We start from the raw sequence: 16,684 nt of genomic DNA, 5'->3' as shown, positions 1-16,684 counted from the left end.
TTTCCAGCTAGATGATTCTGTTAAGTTCAACAATATATAGTTCTAAGAAAGAGCTTCTCCAGGATCCACAATGAGATTTCTTTTCTTGTTTTCTGGATTTTTTTTTAAATGAGGAAAGTAGCTGATAGATAACGTCAATCTAAAAAAATCCTCTGAGTTCTCAATTAAACATTAATTCAGGTGTTTTAATTGAGACTGTTATTTTTAAGAAATTTGGCCCAACTCTATTAGAAAAGGATGATTTTCTGACTTGGTAAGGATTCAAGTCATATTAACCCTGCTCTTTCACATCTCTGTATATCTATGGGAGCCATATGGTGTGTGCTAAAGATATGAGCTTTTAAGTCAGACAAACTTCAGTTTAAACCTCCACTTTAACTTCATGAGTTGTGTGACTCTGAAAATATTGTTTAAATTCTCCAGAATGGACCCATTCCTAACTTACAGGATTACTGTGAAGGGTTAATGTCCATAAAATGTTTGGCAGTAATGATGATACCTGATCCTCAATAACAAATCTATTTTTTCATAGTTCTGGACACTAGAAATCTGAGATCAAGGTATTGACAGTGCTGGTTTCTTTTGAGGCCTCTGTCATTGGCTTTTAGATGTCCACTTTCCCTCTGTGTTGTCCTCACAGGGTCTCTTTTTGTGTACACACATCTCTGGCGTGACTTTTGTGTGTCCTAACCTCTTCTTATAAGGTCAACAGTTAGACTGGATGAGAGCCCACTCTAAAGACCTCATTTCAACTTAATTATCTACTTAAAGACCCTATGTCCAAATACAGTCACATTCTGAGGTACTAAGGGCTAGAAATTGGACGTGTGAATTGGGGTGGAGGGAGGGACCACAATTCAGCCCATAATACCATTACTCTTGGTTCTTCCTGCATTAAGTAATATCACCAAGAAAAAATTAGTATTTCTACAACATCTTATGCCTCCACAAAAGTACCTGCACTGAGGTACTGCTTTAATTCTTTTGGCTTTAGAAAGTGTTGTATAGGAAGTATCCAGTTGAACAATGATTTAGTACCTTTTAGAAAACTATGGTTGAAACTATTTCCATGTTACCAATTTCCTTTAATAATACAACCTACATAATAACTGTCTCCTGAAATTTAAATTCCAGCAAACCTTCTGTCTTCAGACAGTGATAACTATAGGATAACTATAGATAGATGATAGATAGATAGATAGATAGATAGATAGATAGATATACAGCTCTTCCTCAACTAACTATGGAGTTACAGCCCCATAAACCCATAAGTTGAAAATATTGTAAGTCAAAATGCATTTAATACACCTAACCTACCAAACATCATAACACTTACTTTAGCCCACAGGGGGCAAAATCTTCTAACACAAAGCCTATTTTATAATAAAGTATTAAATATCTTATGTAATTTATTGAATACAGTACTGAAAGTGAAACAGAGAATGGTTGTGTGGGTACAGAATGGCTGTAAGTGTATTGGTTGTTTACCTTCCTGATTGTGTGGATGACCTGGAGCTGTGGCAATGTCATTGCCCAGCATCACAAGAGAGTGTCCATACCACATAACACTAACCCTGGGCAAGACCAAATTTCAAAATTTGAAGGATGGCTTCTACTTATTGAGTATCACTTTTTCACGATCACAAAGTCAAAAAATTCCAAATCAAACCATCCTAAGTTGGGGACCGTCTCTGTGTGTGTGTGTGTGTGTCTGTGTAATTACACAGTTCTTAGATAAATTTTGTTCTTGTAGTAATTGTTTCTTCTCCTTTTCTTATTTCTAAAAAATTTTTAACTTTTATTTGGTCTCTTCATGTAACTATTCTCTTTATTATATTTTGTATCTGTTCAAATAAATACTTTTAAAATTATAATAATTAAAGGTATCTCCATTACTCTTATTCTTAGTTTTGACCATACTGTTGAAAAATGATAAAGGGCTAAAAGGTGGCATGGAAGCAGGAATCCATGGAGGGAAACATGGAGGAAAAACAACATGTAAAGGAGGAACTGATAAGCAGTCAACAAGCAGATGTTTCATATTCATTTGCACATGTCACAGTTGAAAATATGGCACTATTGTTTGAGACACTGTTTTTTTTATTATGTTTCTATAAGTAATACTTATGGAGGATAATTGAAAACTAAAGACTACATTTTATTTAATAATACTCTACTTTAAAACATCTACTTTAAGAAATGTCTATGGGGCTTTAATAGAAAATTTATTTACTGGTCCAAATATTAAATATAATATATATTTAATTATAAATACTCATTATAAATCTAATATCTGTCCTGCCATATTTAGAGGATCTTGAGCTTCCTTACACTTGTCCTTTCCTACCCTTAGCAAAGCTGATAGTTCACTTATTGGTGTATGCTTTATTATTCTCTGAAGCTGGTTTGCACCATTCTCAATAAGTCCAAGGTTAAGGATTCAGACCTCACATGTGAACCAGTCCAGTTCTACATCCATAGCCCTTTGGTTTGACTCTTCATTTTGCTAACATGTGTCCTGGCTAAAAGGGGCCAAAAGGGAGACAGCAAATGGATCAGAGCAAACCCATTTCCATCTCCACTAATGAAATTACAGTGTAATGTCTCTGACCTGCCAGTGGGTCAGCAACCCTACAATTTCTACCTGACAGGAGAGACACTCAGGATTGTGATTTTTTTTTCCAGAATGATACTAGACTATGACACTTTGAATGTGTTTCCTACAAGCATAAAATATATTTCCTTATGAACAAATATTTTGTGCCTATAGTTCTAGGTGTGCATGTTCCTTATCAAAAAGGCTAAAAAAGGTGTGGCTGACTTTGAGAGAGCAGTACCGTTATGTCTTTACTGTGTGAGGAATGGAGGAGGATTCAGAGAGTAAAATCAAGGCTAATTAGTAACAGCAATAGCTACTGTTTATGGATACTGTATGCCAGGTGCTGTGCCAAGATTTTACATACATTGCCTCCTTAAATTCATTTAGTTAAGTCTATGGATGTTTATAAATAGTGTGAGTGCCTTATCCTCAGTTGTACATTTCTTAAGTGGGGGAGGGATGCAGGGCAGAGCCCAGAGCTCTCATGCTCCCAAGTGGAGGCCATTGACTTTTTTTTTTTTTTTTTTTGCGGTACGCAGGCCTCTCACCGTTGTGGCCTCTCCCGTTGCAGAGCACAGGCTCTGGATGCGCAGGCTCAGCGGCCATGGCTCAGGGGCCCAGCCGCTCCGCGGCATGTGGGATCTCCCCGGACCGGGGCACGAACCTGTGTACCCTGCATGGGCAGGTGGACTCTCAACCACTGCGCCACCAGGGAAGCCCTGGCCATTGACTTTTAATTGTCATATTTATAGTTTAAAAGGTCATCATGTGGGGAATTCCCTGTTGGTCCAGTGGTTAAGACTCCTCACTTCCAGTGCAGGGGGCGTGGGTTTGATCCCTGGGCCGGGAACCAAGATCCCACATGCCATGCGGCAAGGCCAAAGAAAATGATCGTCATGTTTATCTATCCAAGAGTTTCTGTCCCAGCCTGGGTATTGATTTGAAGGGGTATGGGGCCCTCAAATTTTCATATACTGTCTAGCTTTAGAATCTGATTTATTGTTTTCCTCTTGAAACTACATGGGTTATTTCCTTTAAATGTCAAATTTAAGAGTAAGGATCCACACTGCCTCAAAGACCAGAAAATTCATGTATTCAGGCAATGTTCTAGGTGTTGAGTTTATAGCAGTGAACAAAACAGGTAAAAATCCCTGGACTCATGGAATTTTTATTCTAGTTAAGGGAAAGAGACAATATATAAATTAGTAAAATATATCGACTTTTATGCTAGAAAATAGATGTTGAGGAGTGAAATAAAGCTGGGGAAATAAATGCAGGTGGAGGGATGGGGGTACAATTTTTAACTACATGTTTAGGAAAGGGTCTCACTGAGAAAGAACCATTCAGAAAGGAACACTTCCTGAACGAAGTGAAGGGTCAGTTCATCAAATATGAAAGCCCCAAAGCAGAAGCCTGCTTGGTATCTTCTAAGATTAGCCAGGAGGCCAGTGTGATGAGAAGAGAATGAATGAGGGAAAGAGTAAAGCCAGATCAGTTCAGAGGACCTTGTAGGCCATTATAAGGACACCATCAATGTGAAGTCATTGTAGAGTTTTGAGGGTAGGGGTGACCGAACCCAATTTATGAATAATGGGATTAAATTCTAGCTACCTGTGTTAAAAATCAATCAGATGATCAGATAGAAGAGAGTAAGAGCAGAAGAGGAGAAACATATAGATGTCAACAGGACATCTATAGTGAAAATCCAAATAAGAGATGATGTTGGCCAGGACCGATGCAGTACCAGTGGGGGAAGTGAAAAATGACATATATGAACAAATTTTGAAGTAGAGTCAACGGGATTCAGTCACAGATAGAGTGTAAGAGAAGAGTCAAGGACAATTTCTATTTGTTTTCATCCCAACAACGGGAAAGATGGAATAAAGACAAGGAAGACCACTGGAAGAAGAAGTTTAGGAATGAAGATGGGATTCAGATGCTTGTAAGTTTTGGATCGTATATGTCAGACATCTAAGGGGAGCTACCCAGAGGCAACTGAGTTTCCTGAGGGAAGCCTGGAATTAGTCAGCATATAGTTTTTAAGGCAGGGCTACCTAACATAACTTGTGAGGCCCAATGAAAAATGAAAATGTAGGCTTCCTTATTCAGAAATTATTGAGAATTTCAAAACCCTGACAGAAGAACATTAAACCAAGAGTGAGGCCTTTCTGAGTGAAGGAGCCTGTGTACAGGCAGTGTACCCAGAAAGCTGGCCCTGCTTTAAGGCCATAATTCTGAATGTTATCATCAAGAGAGTAATGTGGCCAGATAGATAGATAGATAGATAGGCAGATAGATATCCAAGGACTGAGGTCTGGGATACTTCAAGGTAAAGATGTTAGAGAGAATGAGGAGGATCCCTCAGAACTGACAGAGAAGGAGAAGCCAGCAAGGTATTTGAACTCGACAAAACAGAAACAATAATAAAATGTTTGATGTGGACTTGGGATGGTTCATTAGTATCCAGGCTCAATCCAAAGAGCTGGTCGGGGTGCTGTGTGTTATCGCCTCTGGTGTACCATTGCAAGGGGAGTTTTATTAGCTTGGATTGTTTCATGATAGGTTGATTTGAGGCTTTTACCACCCACAGGGCAACTCCAGAGTTTCTTTGAAAACTTCTCCATCTTTAAAAAAAAAATTGTTTTAATCACTTCTAGTAATTAATGAGATTTTGAAATCCATTGGCTGAAGCCCTTCTGAAAAGCAGAAAATCCATTTGTGGAGGCAGGTGACGCTTTGGCAGACACACAGATGGGGGAATAGATAACAGAAGTAGAGAAAGGCAAAAGCAGGCTTTAAGTGTAAACGTAGCTTTCTCACTGGTCAGACTGTGTGAAGCAGCCAAACAGGACCTGGCTGACTGCAGCCAAAAGTGAGATGAAACCATCCAGGGCAAGGCAGAAATATTCAGGAATAAATAATCTGTTTCTTATCACATGGCACAAATCCGTTTGGGGTGTTAGGTTTCTTAACAGGTTACATTGGTTACATAGGGGTTGAAAACTCACCAGCTTGGATATCTGTGGAGTTCTGTGTGCAGGCAGCTGGTTGAAAGTAAAAGACTGACCTTTCTCCTGGAGTAATACAATCTCCTCCCTTCTTACTCTTCCTAGAGTCTTTAGTGATTCCAGGCCAGGACCTACATTCAGTAGACGCTGGATGTGCACAAATGACTCCTGCAGAGAAGGAAGAGGAAGCTGTTAATAGGTCCCAGAAAAGATGTCATGTTAATATGCTTCATTGTGCCATCTCCTCCCTGGCTTAGCCAGAGATCATTTAAGTCTGCTTCACTGCATGTGACTGCTTCAGCTTCAAAATGTCCAGGGGCTGTGGAGGCAGAGGAAGTGACAGGCTATCGACACTCCTCTTCCTCTAGGTACTAATATTTTGGAGTGACAAGGGGCAGAGGGTGGGACATAAAAAGATGGAAAAAAGAAGGTTACATTAATATATCCAGTACCACTGTCAGCATCTCTCAGTGGATTTATGTTGGTTATAGGGAGTTAATATAGTTTCCTTGTAATATAGTTACAGCATTCTGGTGAACTGTGACTTTGATACAGAGAACCAGTGCACTATTCTATTCCCTATCAGCAAATAGGAGTTGACTTTTGGGCAAAATCTTATCCTGCCTACTTTGAAGTAAGATTACAAAAGCATTTTCCTTGACATCATATAGTGAGAGCAGGGCTGTCAGCTCTGCACTAAACTGTCAACTTTGGATAACTGGCTCATAGGCCCCTCTCTTATTCTATGTACCTGGAAGCCTGCTTTGTTGGCAGCCTTTTAGATTCCAAGTTGTAGGGAAAATAATCTTTGTTGAGCTACTACTGTTTTGCACCTTTGAGACATTTTATAAAGATTATGTCATTCCACCTATAACCCTTCTATGAGAAAAGTATTATTTTCCCCCATTTCATAGGTAATAAATTAAAGGTCAGAGAGGAAAATAAGATCTCACAACTGTTCAATTGCCAGGGAAGTTTTATTAGAGTTCAGATTGTCACTCAGTGGGTCGACTAGGGGCTCTTACCATCCACAGGCAACTCCAGAGTTTCTCTGTAAACTTCTTTATCTTTAAAAAGAATTTTAAGTGGCAGTGCTGGAATTCAAGCTCAGGTCTGCTTGAACATGTTTCTTCCTTACATGGTTCAAGCAATTAGAATATTCAACAGATATTAAAAAATCCATGAGTTTTTTGGAAACAAGTGCTCATTTTCAATCTTTTAATATAATCTTTCCATTTCTTCTTAAATTTGGGAGATACTGAAAATCCTGTAATCCATGATGCTAAGAAATTAACTTCTCTAGAAGGACAGTAGGTGGCATTTCATTTCTTTGCTTATTTTGCTCTTACTGCTTTCACTGAGGTTATAATATATATGACATTTTTATTTCATTAAATATTCAAAGAGGAAGTTCAAAAACTCAGTCTACTCACAGTCTGAAGTCCTGTAACAAAGGCTTGGCCACTGTAAGGTTTTAGATTTTAGGGTATGATTTTTGTACAGATGCTTTTTATATATTAAACCCACATTAAAATTTTTCATAAGCTTTTGTAAGAGAACACATAAGTAAGATCAGCATTATGCTGTAATTTGCAATCATAGTGTCTAATGGAGGACTTGGAACACTAAGCATAGTACTGTTTAATCCTAATGTCTATGTTTATTACATCTTCTTTTGAGTTGGTTTGCTAAAAGGATACACTACAGTAATATATTTAATGTGGAAATTAGCATTCCAGAATCTTCTTCATGCTTAATATTTAACAAAATCAAGTTTACTATATATTACAGAAGTTTTTCTGAATAAGGGGAGAAAATTATCACTTACATTTATGGTAGTGGATAAAATTTATAAGATTTTCAAACTAGAAAGGTATTTATGAATTATTTGGACTAGTATTATATGTTTTAGCAAGATCAACAGGTTAAGACATATAAAAAGAATCCAACTAATCAACGTGGATGTTCCCATCATTTCATGGCCATACCTCTGGAGGGTTTTTGTTTTTTGTTTTTTGTTTTTTTTTTGCGGTACGCGGGCCTCTCACTGCTGTGGCCTCTCCCATTGCGGAGCACAGGCTCCGGACGCGCAGGCTCCACGGCATGTGGGATCTTCCTGGACTGGGGCACGAACCCATGTCCCCTGCATTGGCAGGCGGACTCTCAACCACTGCGCCACCAGGGAAGCCCTTGTTTGATTTTTGTTTGTTTTTTAAGTTAAAGTGACTTGGCTGGGTCTGACTGGGACAAAACTGATGGTTACCTATTTGAGTGGCTTTGGAATATTTATGTGTGGTTTGCATTTGGCTCTATCCTTTCCTTATCCTTACATCCTTTCTCTGCAGCCCATTTTCTGCATAGCCTTTCTGCAGCATTGCTAGCTGGAGAATAAGTAGGAATTCAAAGAGGATTAACTATCGCATAAGAAGCTTCTGAGTATTCATAATAATAAGTTGCTTAAAACTAGGTGGCAAAGCTTAGGGAGGTTCGTGTGGTTTAAAGGCACATATTCACATTTTATCAGGACCTTCTTAATTGTAGTAGATTAGTTCTCTCAAACTTAACATGAGTTTTCACTTGTTGGCAGGTAGCCTGAGAGGTCATGACATGTAGTAATTTATCACTTTGCCTAGGGATGTATTTGAATCACATCTCTACTGAGGATGGTATGCATGAGCCCAACCTAGAATCTGGATTCATACCTCATCTCTTTGTGTTTCTTACTTAAAATGTCATCAACCCTGATGTCCATTTGACAGAGTGGAAAATTATGGAAAGCATATTCTGTATAATTTGTGTAATTAAGGGTTTCTTGAAGATCTTCATATACTTAAAAATAATGAGTGGTATCTGAGTAATTATTGTGTGATTTCTTAGAGGTCTATAAGAAGAAATGTAGATTATAGATGCTAGGGAAGTTTATACCCTGGTTGTGCATTTTTTATGAATTATTACAAAGTTCATATAAATTATTATAATCACATAATTACACATTAGCAAGTGCTCCATTGTATTTAATTTTTAATGCACTAGTGCTTAGAAGTAAAATAATGACATTATAATCAAGATTTATCATGGAGGACTTCCTGGAGGAGGTGAACTTTGAAACAAATCGATCCTAAATATCACCTTGTTGAAAGGTGTTCCCATACTCACGATAGGGTCCTAAGCAAAGGACAGCCTTAGTAGTAGATAAATTGAACAGTAAACTCAGTAATCCACAGGATATGATTTCTCAGACAAGGACAGTCTTTTTACTAGTGCCTGAGGTTCTCTTCATGTTTCAGTTTCTCACCTCAAGGCTTTGTCACCTGTTAAGAGAAACAGTCTCCCCTAGGAAAAGGAAGCCATAAGGCTGATTCAGGTATTTACTCTGGAAGGTAAATATATTTTGAGTCTTTATTAAAAAGGACACAATTAGTTTGGGGATTGCTGGATGCAATCTGACAACTTTACATTTTCAGAGGTATCATTAGAATGAACAGACATTAATGAAGATCATGGAGCTGATAAAGGGATTTCTTCATCATCTTAAAACATGGCTACCGGGCTTCCCTGGTGGCACAGTGGTTGAGAGTCCACCTGCCGATGCAGGGGACACGGGTTCGTGCTCCGGTCCGGGAAGATCCCACATGCCGTGGAGTGGCTGGGCCCGTGAGCCATGGCTGCTGAGCCTGCGCGTCTGGAGCCTGTGCTCCGCAATGGGAGAGGCCACAACACTGAGAGGCCCGCGTACCGCAAACAAAAACAAAAACAAAAACATGGCTACCTTGTAACCTCAGTATTCCAAGTTATTTGGGAGAAATTATATTTTGAGCTCAGGACATGAAAAATGTAAACAGATCAAAGGTTTTATTTTTAAAGAGGTGAAATATTCATACAATGGAATATTATTGACTCTTTAAAAAAAAAAGGAAATCCTGCCATTTGTGACAACATGGATGAACCTGGAGGACATTATACTAAGTGAAATTAGTCAGATACAGAAAGACAAATACTGCATGATCTAATTTATATGTGGAATCTAAAATAGACTCATAGAAGCAGAGAGCAGAATAGTGGTTACCAGGGGCAGGAGGAAGGGGAACTGGGGAGATATTGGTCAAAAGGTACAAACTTCCAGTTATGCAAGATGAATATGTGACTAGTTAACAATAATGTATTGTTTACTTGAAATTTGTGAAGAGAGGAGACCTTAAGCATTCTCACCACAAAAAAATAAAACAAAAGAAAAGAAAAGAAAAGAATGAAAGAAATAAAATGGTTACTATGTGGTGGATATGTTAATTAACTTGATTGAGATGATCATTTCATAATATATGTTTATCAAAACATCAAGTTTTGATAAAACCTTAAATATATACAATTTCTATTTTTTTATTATACCTCAATAACATTGGGGAAGAAAAAAAGATTAAAATACTGTCATGTTTGTTTTCATAACATAATGAGAAAAGCTAAAGCAGTGATTTTAGGTTTGACTTTTTCAGTTCATTAACCTCTAGATTGCAGGAAGAAAAATCTTCCAGAGGGACTTCTCTTTGTAAGTACCAGAGCAGTCAATTTCAGTGAAATAAGGATAAGGAATGAGCACAGGGGGAGAATTTTTCAAAATGCAGATGTCAGGACCCATCCCCAAAGGGCATATTTCAATCTTGGAAGGAGGAAGTCTTACGTATTTTCTAAAAGCACCCACATTTATTTTGATCTGATACAATCATCTAGAAACCCTCTGGAATTATCCTTTAGGAGGGCTATTAAAAAATATCAAGCCCTTATGGCATGCTTGTGATTTATCAGGTTTGGAAGCTGGAATTAAGTAATTATGTGAAGATGCAAACACTCGCATTATTCAAGCAATGGTGTGCAATAGTGATGATCTGGACTATTTCACTCCCACTCTATTTCCACTATATATAATTTACCTTCTAGGTTAGGTTTATTGTTGAAAGAATAACATTTGACCTTGTGATACCTCCCTGAATAAGGTTTGTGTGACATAAAATGTTAGTCTTTTGCTAGACTGATTTTGCTCCCTTCCTTATATATGCTTAATTATAATCTAAAGAGGAAACTAAGCTCCATCAGCTTGTTTGTTTTTGTTTGTTTTAAAAAATTGGGTTTCATAGGGCTTTCCTGGTGGCGCAGTGGTTGAGAGTCCGCCTGCCGACGCAGGGGACACGGGTTCGTGCCCCGGTCCGGGAAGATCCCACATGCTGCGGAGTGGCTGGGCCCGTGAGCCATGGCCGCTGAGCCTGCGCGTCCGGAGCCTGTGCTCCGCAGCGGGAGAGGCCACAACAGCGAGAGCCCCACATACCGCAAAAAAAAAAAAAAATTGGGCTTCATAAACAATACAACTTTACCCACATTTGTAGGTGGGGATAAAGGAATGTTTGACTATAATTAAGGACAGTTTTAATAAGTACCTTCTAATGCACCATTAGCAGAGAAGCTGGAATAATTTCAGAAAACGGTTATATTATTTGCTTTATCTTAGGTCAGGCTTACCAACATTGATTCTATGTTTTTTTTTTTCCTTCTTCAGATGTACATCCAGACAACAACACTTACTGTCTCCATGAGTTTAAGTGCTTCGGTGTCTCTGGGCATGCTCTACATGCCCAAGGTTTATATTATAATTTTTCATCCAGAGCAGAATGTTCAAAAACGCAAGAGGAGCTTCAAAGCTGTGGTGACAGCTGCCACCATGCAAAGCAAACTGATCCAAAAAGGCAATGACAGACCAAATGGCGAGGTGAAAAGCGAACTCTGTGAGAGTCTTGAAACCAACAGTAAGTCATCCGTAGACTTTCCGATGGTCAAGAGCGGGAGCACTTCCTGATAGATGTACGTTGAACATTCTTCTACTGGTCTTGGGGACTGTGCTACGTGGTTCCAGGGGCCTGGTGGTACTCGCACACCATGAGGCCATCACAGCAGTTAGAACCATTTGGTTAGAACCAAACGATTTCAAGGCAAGTGGCTCCTCTCCAGAGCGTGAACATAAACACGAAATCTCTTTTACAAAGTGTGACACTCAAGTCTCTCTTTTGAGGCACTACAGAGCTTGAAGCTTGGAACTATGGTCCATTTATAAAATTATCCTTTAGCTCTTAGGAACTACTCTCCAATCTTTGTCAGTTCAATACCGGTCGCTCTTCACAGAATTAATAGTTAACTAGTATTTATGAAGCATGCTACCAAAGATCTTACACAAATAAATGATACGTTATTCAGATATTTAGGGAAATGAGAAAACTAGTTAGCCAACATGTTAGGTTAAGTCATAGTCTATATTTGTTTCCCCAAAGTGATCCCCTTCTTTGGTTTCCCTTGATTTCCCTTCTTGGATATATTAAGATCATTAGAGCTCTTCTCTGAAAGCCCCATGACCCTGAAAATAGGACCCCTTCTACAGCCACCACTCCACTTTTCCTTTCCTCACCTATTATCTTCTCTATAATTGTCCCTGAAGAAGCACATAACAACATACTGGTACCAAACTAAGCCAGTAGAGTTTAACCGAGCTGTTCAAGTCCATCTTGGACTCTATGGAAGAGTAGCAAATAGATTGAAGGTATGTATTGCAAAATACCAGAAAGCTGAATACAGTGAAAAAAATTTATGTGTGTGTGTGTGTGTGTGTGTGTGTGTGTGTGTGTGTATAACCAATACATTACGAGATTCTGTAGATGGTTCAAAAAGAAAAAAAAAAGCTAAGCTCCTTGTGTTAGAGTGGCTTCCTGTCTTTTGGGAATATAACACAGGCATTTAATAATTAAGGATAAAACCCTATGCAAAAATGCCCTCTTCCTCTTGGATTCTGCCAGGAGGCTATATCTCCTTTTCTCTGTACTTTTGACATGAAATACAGAGAAGATGGAGATGACTTTATCTGATTTAATTATTATAACAACTTACAGTCTTCACTAGATTCACAAACCTTCCCTTGCATCAAGAGTTCCAGATGAACACTGTCTACTCTAATGCCCCACATGCAGAACTATCCTTAGAAGATAAGTATTGATTAATTAAACTTATTGGCTTCAATTACTATCAGACTTCTTGGAATGACTGGCCAGGTCCTCTAGGAAGATGACCTTCAGCTCATAAATATCAAATTTAGTTACTTGCAGAGAAAGAAGCCTTTTAAGAATTTCACAGACATTCCCCACATATTTACTCTTCTGCAAACATGAAATCTTGAGGAGGTGCAAGAGAAGGCACAATAAGGATGGGTTTTAGTATCAAATAGTTATAATCATCTCTGATCATAGATAAGCAATTGACTAATAGTGGGGCTATCTGGGCTCCTAGCAAAGGTTGTACTATAACTACTCTCAAAGGCATCAGTGTAGAATGCTTGTGATTTCAGGGCAGAATTTTATTTGTTTCTTCTGCCTTGAAATCATCAGTGCAGGAAGTTAAAACCTAATGTAGGATGCCAATAAACTACTTTTGGCCAGTGATACACTTTGAACACTGGCACTTCTCAGTATGACTCACCAGAGTCTATAGTTGTTCTTGGTTTTTAGCAGCAATCCAGAAAACCTTATATAATATGGTTGCAAATGGAAACAACCAAATGTACACTGAAATAAATACCAGTTATCCTGGACTCACCTCTGAAATGTGGTAAGGAAAAAAATCAGTAAACTTTTCCCACCCCTTTAAAAAATAAGTTAGCTCCCTGAAGGGAAAATTTGCTGTATTGATAAAGACTAATCCCATGCTATAGAAATAAGTCTCATACATTTTGTTTTCCTTTTATTATTTTCTGTTGATGTTGAAATGGAAATTTCATAGCATATGTATGTTTCCCTCTTTTCTCTGAAAAGAAGAATGAAAGATTACAAATCTGAAGGCTGTATGGTGGCTAAGCCTGTAATATTCTGGAGGAGTTGAATGCTCACCTTTGGAAGGTAAAAGAAAGTTAAGAAGGTGAATCAAGATAAAGTCAATTATGACCTCAAAGAAGGTTAAATTGTACTTTGGGGATTTTACTGTAGTATTCATCTTTTACAGGAGTGGTTTGGGTTGAATAAATTAGGCTCGGATAAAGTGAGTATAGTTTACACATTCAGGAGAGACAGTAGGAAATCCTCACACATCCTTCTGCAATCCCACTCCTGGTAACCATTGTTAGCCTTTGTTCACTTAAGGACTAGCTACAATGTACCCCTTGTGTGCTTGGTTCCCTTTACCACATGCACCAGTGGTTTGAATGGAAAAAGTAAAAAGTTTTCCAAAATCACAAACTCCCTAAAACTACCAAAAACTTGAAGAGCTTAAATGCAATGTTTTTCTTCTAAAAGTGTGTCTTATGTCTTTAGAAGTATAATTGAATATTGGAAAGCTTTTGCCATTCAACTCTCTGTAACTAGTACCTTGCCTCCTCAGATTTAAAATACCCCCTTTCAAAACCAGTGGAGCCTATTCTCAATCAAACCAGGACTAGTTAATCCACTGGAACAGTATCCATGTTGCCGCATCCTCATACTTTCTGCTACTAGACTTTTGATAAATCACCATTAGTACAATGACTTGACAATGACGTACAGGCCAGTGTTTTGTAAACTATAAATCACTATATAAAGGTAAATGTATCATTGCTCCCATGAAAATATAGATTGGTCTGTGAGTACCAAAAAAGAAGACAAAATTCAAAAACTATTTTTTTAGCATCCCCTTTTCTAAAGATTTTTTTTTTTGATGTGGACCATTTTTTAAAAAGTCTTTATCGAATTTGTTACAATATTGCTTCTGTTTTATGTTTTGGTTTTTTTGGCCCCGAGGCATGTGGGATCTTAGCTCCCCCACCAGAGATCGAACCCATGCTCCCTGCATTGGAAGGTGAAGTCTTAACCACTGGACCGCCAGGGAAGTCCCTCCCTTTTATTAATATGTGGAGGATTTTGATAATTACGGCTACTGTGCTACACTCAAGATTTTTTTTCTGACCAATTAACTGTATTTATGATATGCATACAGTGTTTTTCTTTCATAGCCATGGAGTTCTACAAGTCCATCATTCTTAGAAATTTCATCTTAAAAATGACTTGTTAATGCCCGAAATTCTGATCACATATTTAAGGAAAGCTTCTAATGGTACACAGAATAAATAAAAGCAATGTGAAGCTGGAAGGGAGACCAAATGACTCCATGTTAATGACTGAATTTGCAGAATACTACATTTCACACATAAAAAGGTCAAGTGTTGTTTCATACAAGTGTGGAAAGAGAGTTAGAAACAAAGTTGATATACATGAATTTTATCAACGGTACCCAATTAATGAATGCTGTAACACGGTATTCCTTAAGCTCTATTCATGCATAATTCATGAAAACAGCTGCTTCTGGAGGTAGATCTCCTTTCTCTAGCTTATGAACACAGTGTGGTGTGCACAGGAAATTCATTGTTGCTGTATTCAAGCCTGATTTTCACATAAGCATATTCATCAGCAGAAGTATTACATTAGCTTATATGTACATCTCTGATCCCTTTTGTTCTGTAACACTTCTGGGATAAAGGTAAAAGTATCACTGCTGCCATGAAAATATGCAGACATACCTCGTTCTACTGTGCTTCACTCTATTGCATTTCCCAGATACTGCATTTTTTTCAAAAGTGAGCATTTCTGGCAACCTGCATTGTCAGATGATGCTTAGCATTTTTTAGCAATAAAGTATTTTTGTCTAATTTAGGTATGTACATTGTGTTTTTAGGCATAATGCTATCACACACTTAGACTACTGGATAGTGTAAACATAACTTTTATATGCACTGAGAAACAAAAAAATTTCATGTGACTTGCTTTATTGTGATATTCACTTTATTGCAGTGGTCTGGAACCTAACCCACAAAATCTAGATTGGTCTGTGATTAATAGAAAAGATAAGACTTAAAATTAAAAATTCTATCATTTTAGCATCCATCTTTCTTTCTTCTTGGAAGATAAAAAGGAAGATTCTTGCAAGATATCTGCCATTCACATCGTTTCAATGTTGACTAAATTATGTTTTCAAAGCCTTACATCCTTTTTCTAATCAGAAAAATTAAGATTACTTTCTTTTTGTAAATTATAGTCTTAGTTCTCAGTAGAATTCTACTTCTTTTTCCCTGGAGGTTACTTCTAAGAGTTCAAACAATGAAATATGAATTTCTAAAGAGCTTTAGAGTCTTAAAGTTGGAATGATCCTTGAAGATTAACATCTGAATATCATCTTTGTTAAGGTCTTTTGGCTCTTGTTCCTCTGTTACAATCATAATTTTTCTTTCTAGCTATCTGCAAACTTGATAGATATTTCTCACATTTTTAGTTACTGTTAAATATACTGAATAGGGCAGGAAGTTGAGCAATTTTTTAAAGGGTCGTTTTTCTAACTCATAATTTTTCTCCATCTTGTCTACAAAGATCATATGAAAGTCTTTCAAAAGCATAGTTAAAGCACAGATTTTATTTTCTTAGAATATATTTAGAGGCATATGAGAGCATTATATAAATTAGAAATAAAAAATTAAAAAATAAAGACCATAAAAATCACGGTATTTCACTTCACACCAAACCAAAGGTAACAGACACCCTACCTTTTAGAAGCGTAAATAGAAAAGTAGCATTCCATATGGACTCTCTAAGACAACAGCCATTCCCCACAAATCTACTGTGCCTCCATCCTCACAAAAACCCAATGTTGTGGATTATGGACCAGTGATGAAGCTGAGGCCCCATAACCTGGTTCAGTGACTTTTTTTTCACTCATTTTGTAGAGAAGAGAATGCAATTTAAAACCAAGTCTATTGGTGTACAGCAGAAACTAACACAGTAGTGTGAAGCAATTATACTCCAATAAAGATCTATTAAAAAAAAAGTCTAAGATCTACTTCCTTTCCACTGTCCCTCAATAATAACCTAATGTGAGCAACATAGAGAGATAAGCAGATATGTTCTACCTGTTTTTGGCATGAAGCTCATAATATTCAATGAAATAAAAAACAGCAAAAACCTCTACAGCTAGCACTTCCTGGGCTACCTGTATTAATTTTAGTGACTGTGGACTTTGTCTGATCCTGGTCTCT

The 16,684-nt window shown here is 37.7% G+C and overlaps 1 protein-coding gene across 3 annotated transcripts in view; it reads left to right on the top strand.

The window, feature by feature from the left end:
- Positions 1 to 16,684, top strand: part of GRM8 (glutamate metabotropic receptor 8) — a gene marked incomplete at both ends in the record, with an annotated part of 765,994 nt that overhangs the window by 748,188 nt on the left and 1,122 nt on the right. For all 3 annotated transcript variants that reach the window (XM_082632937.1, XM_082632938.1, XM_082632936.1), the window contains one exon: positions 11,153 to 11,399. In XM_082632937.1, coding sequence (XP_082489063.1) covers positions 11,153 to 11,399 — 247 coding nt within the window. The remainder of the gene's footprint in view (positions 1 to 11,152; positions 11,400 to 16,684) is intronic.

This window comes from Mesoplodon mirus (assembly GCF_964341445.2).
Source record: "Mesoplodon mirus genome assembly, chromosome: 9".
In the NCBI taxonomy this organism is placed as follows: Eukaryota; Metazoa; Chordata; class Mammalia; order Artiodactyla; family Ziphiidae; genus Mesoplodon; species Mesoplodon mirus.
Note: the sequence above shows the minus strand (reverse complement) of the source record. Positions and strands in the feature narration are given on the sequence as shown.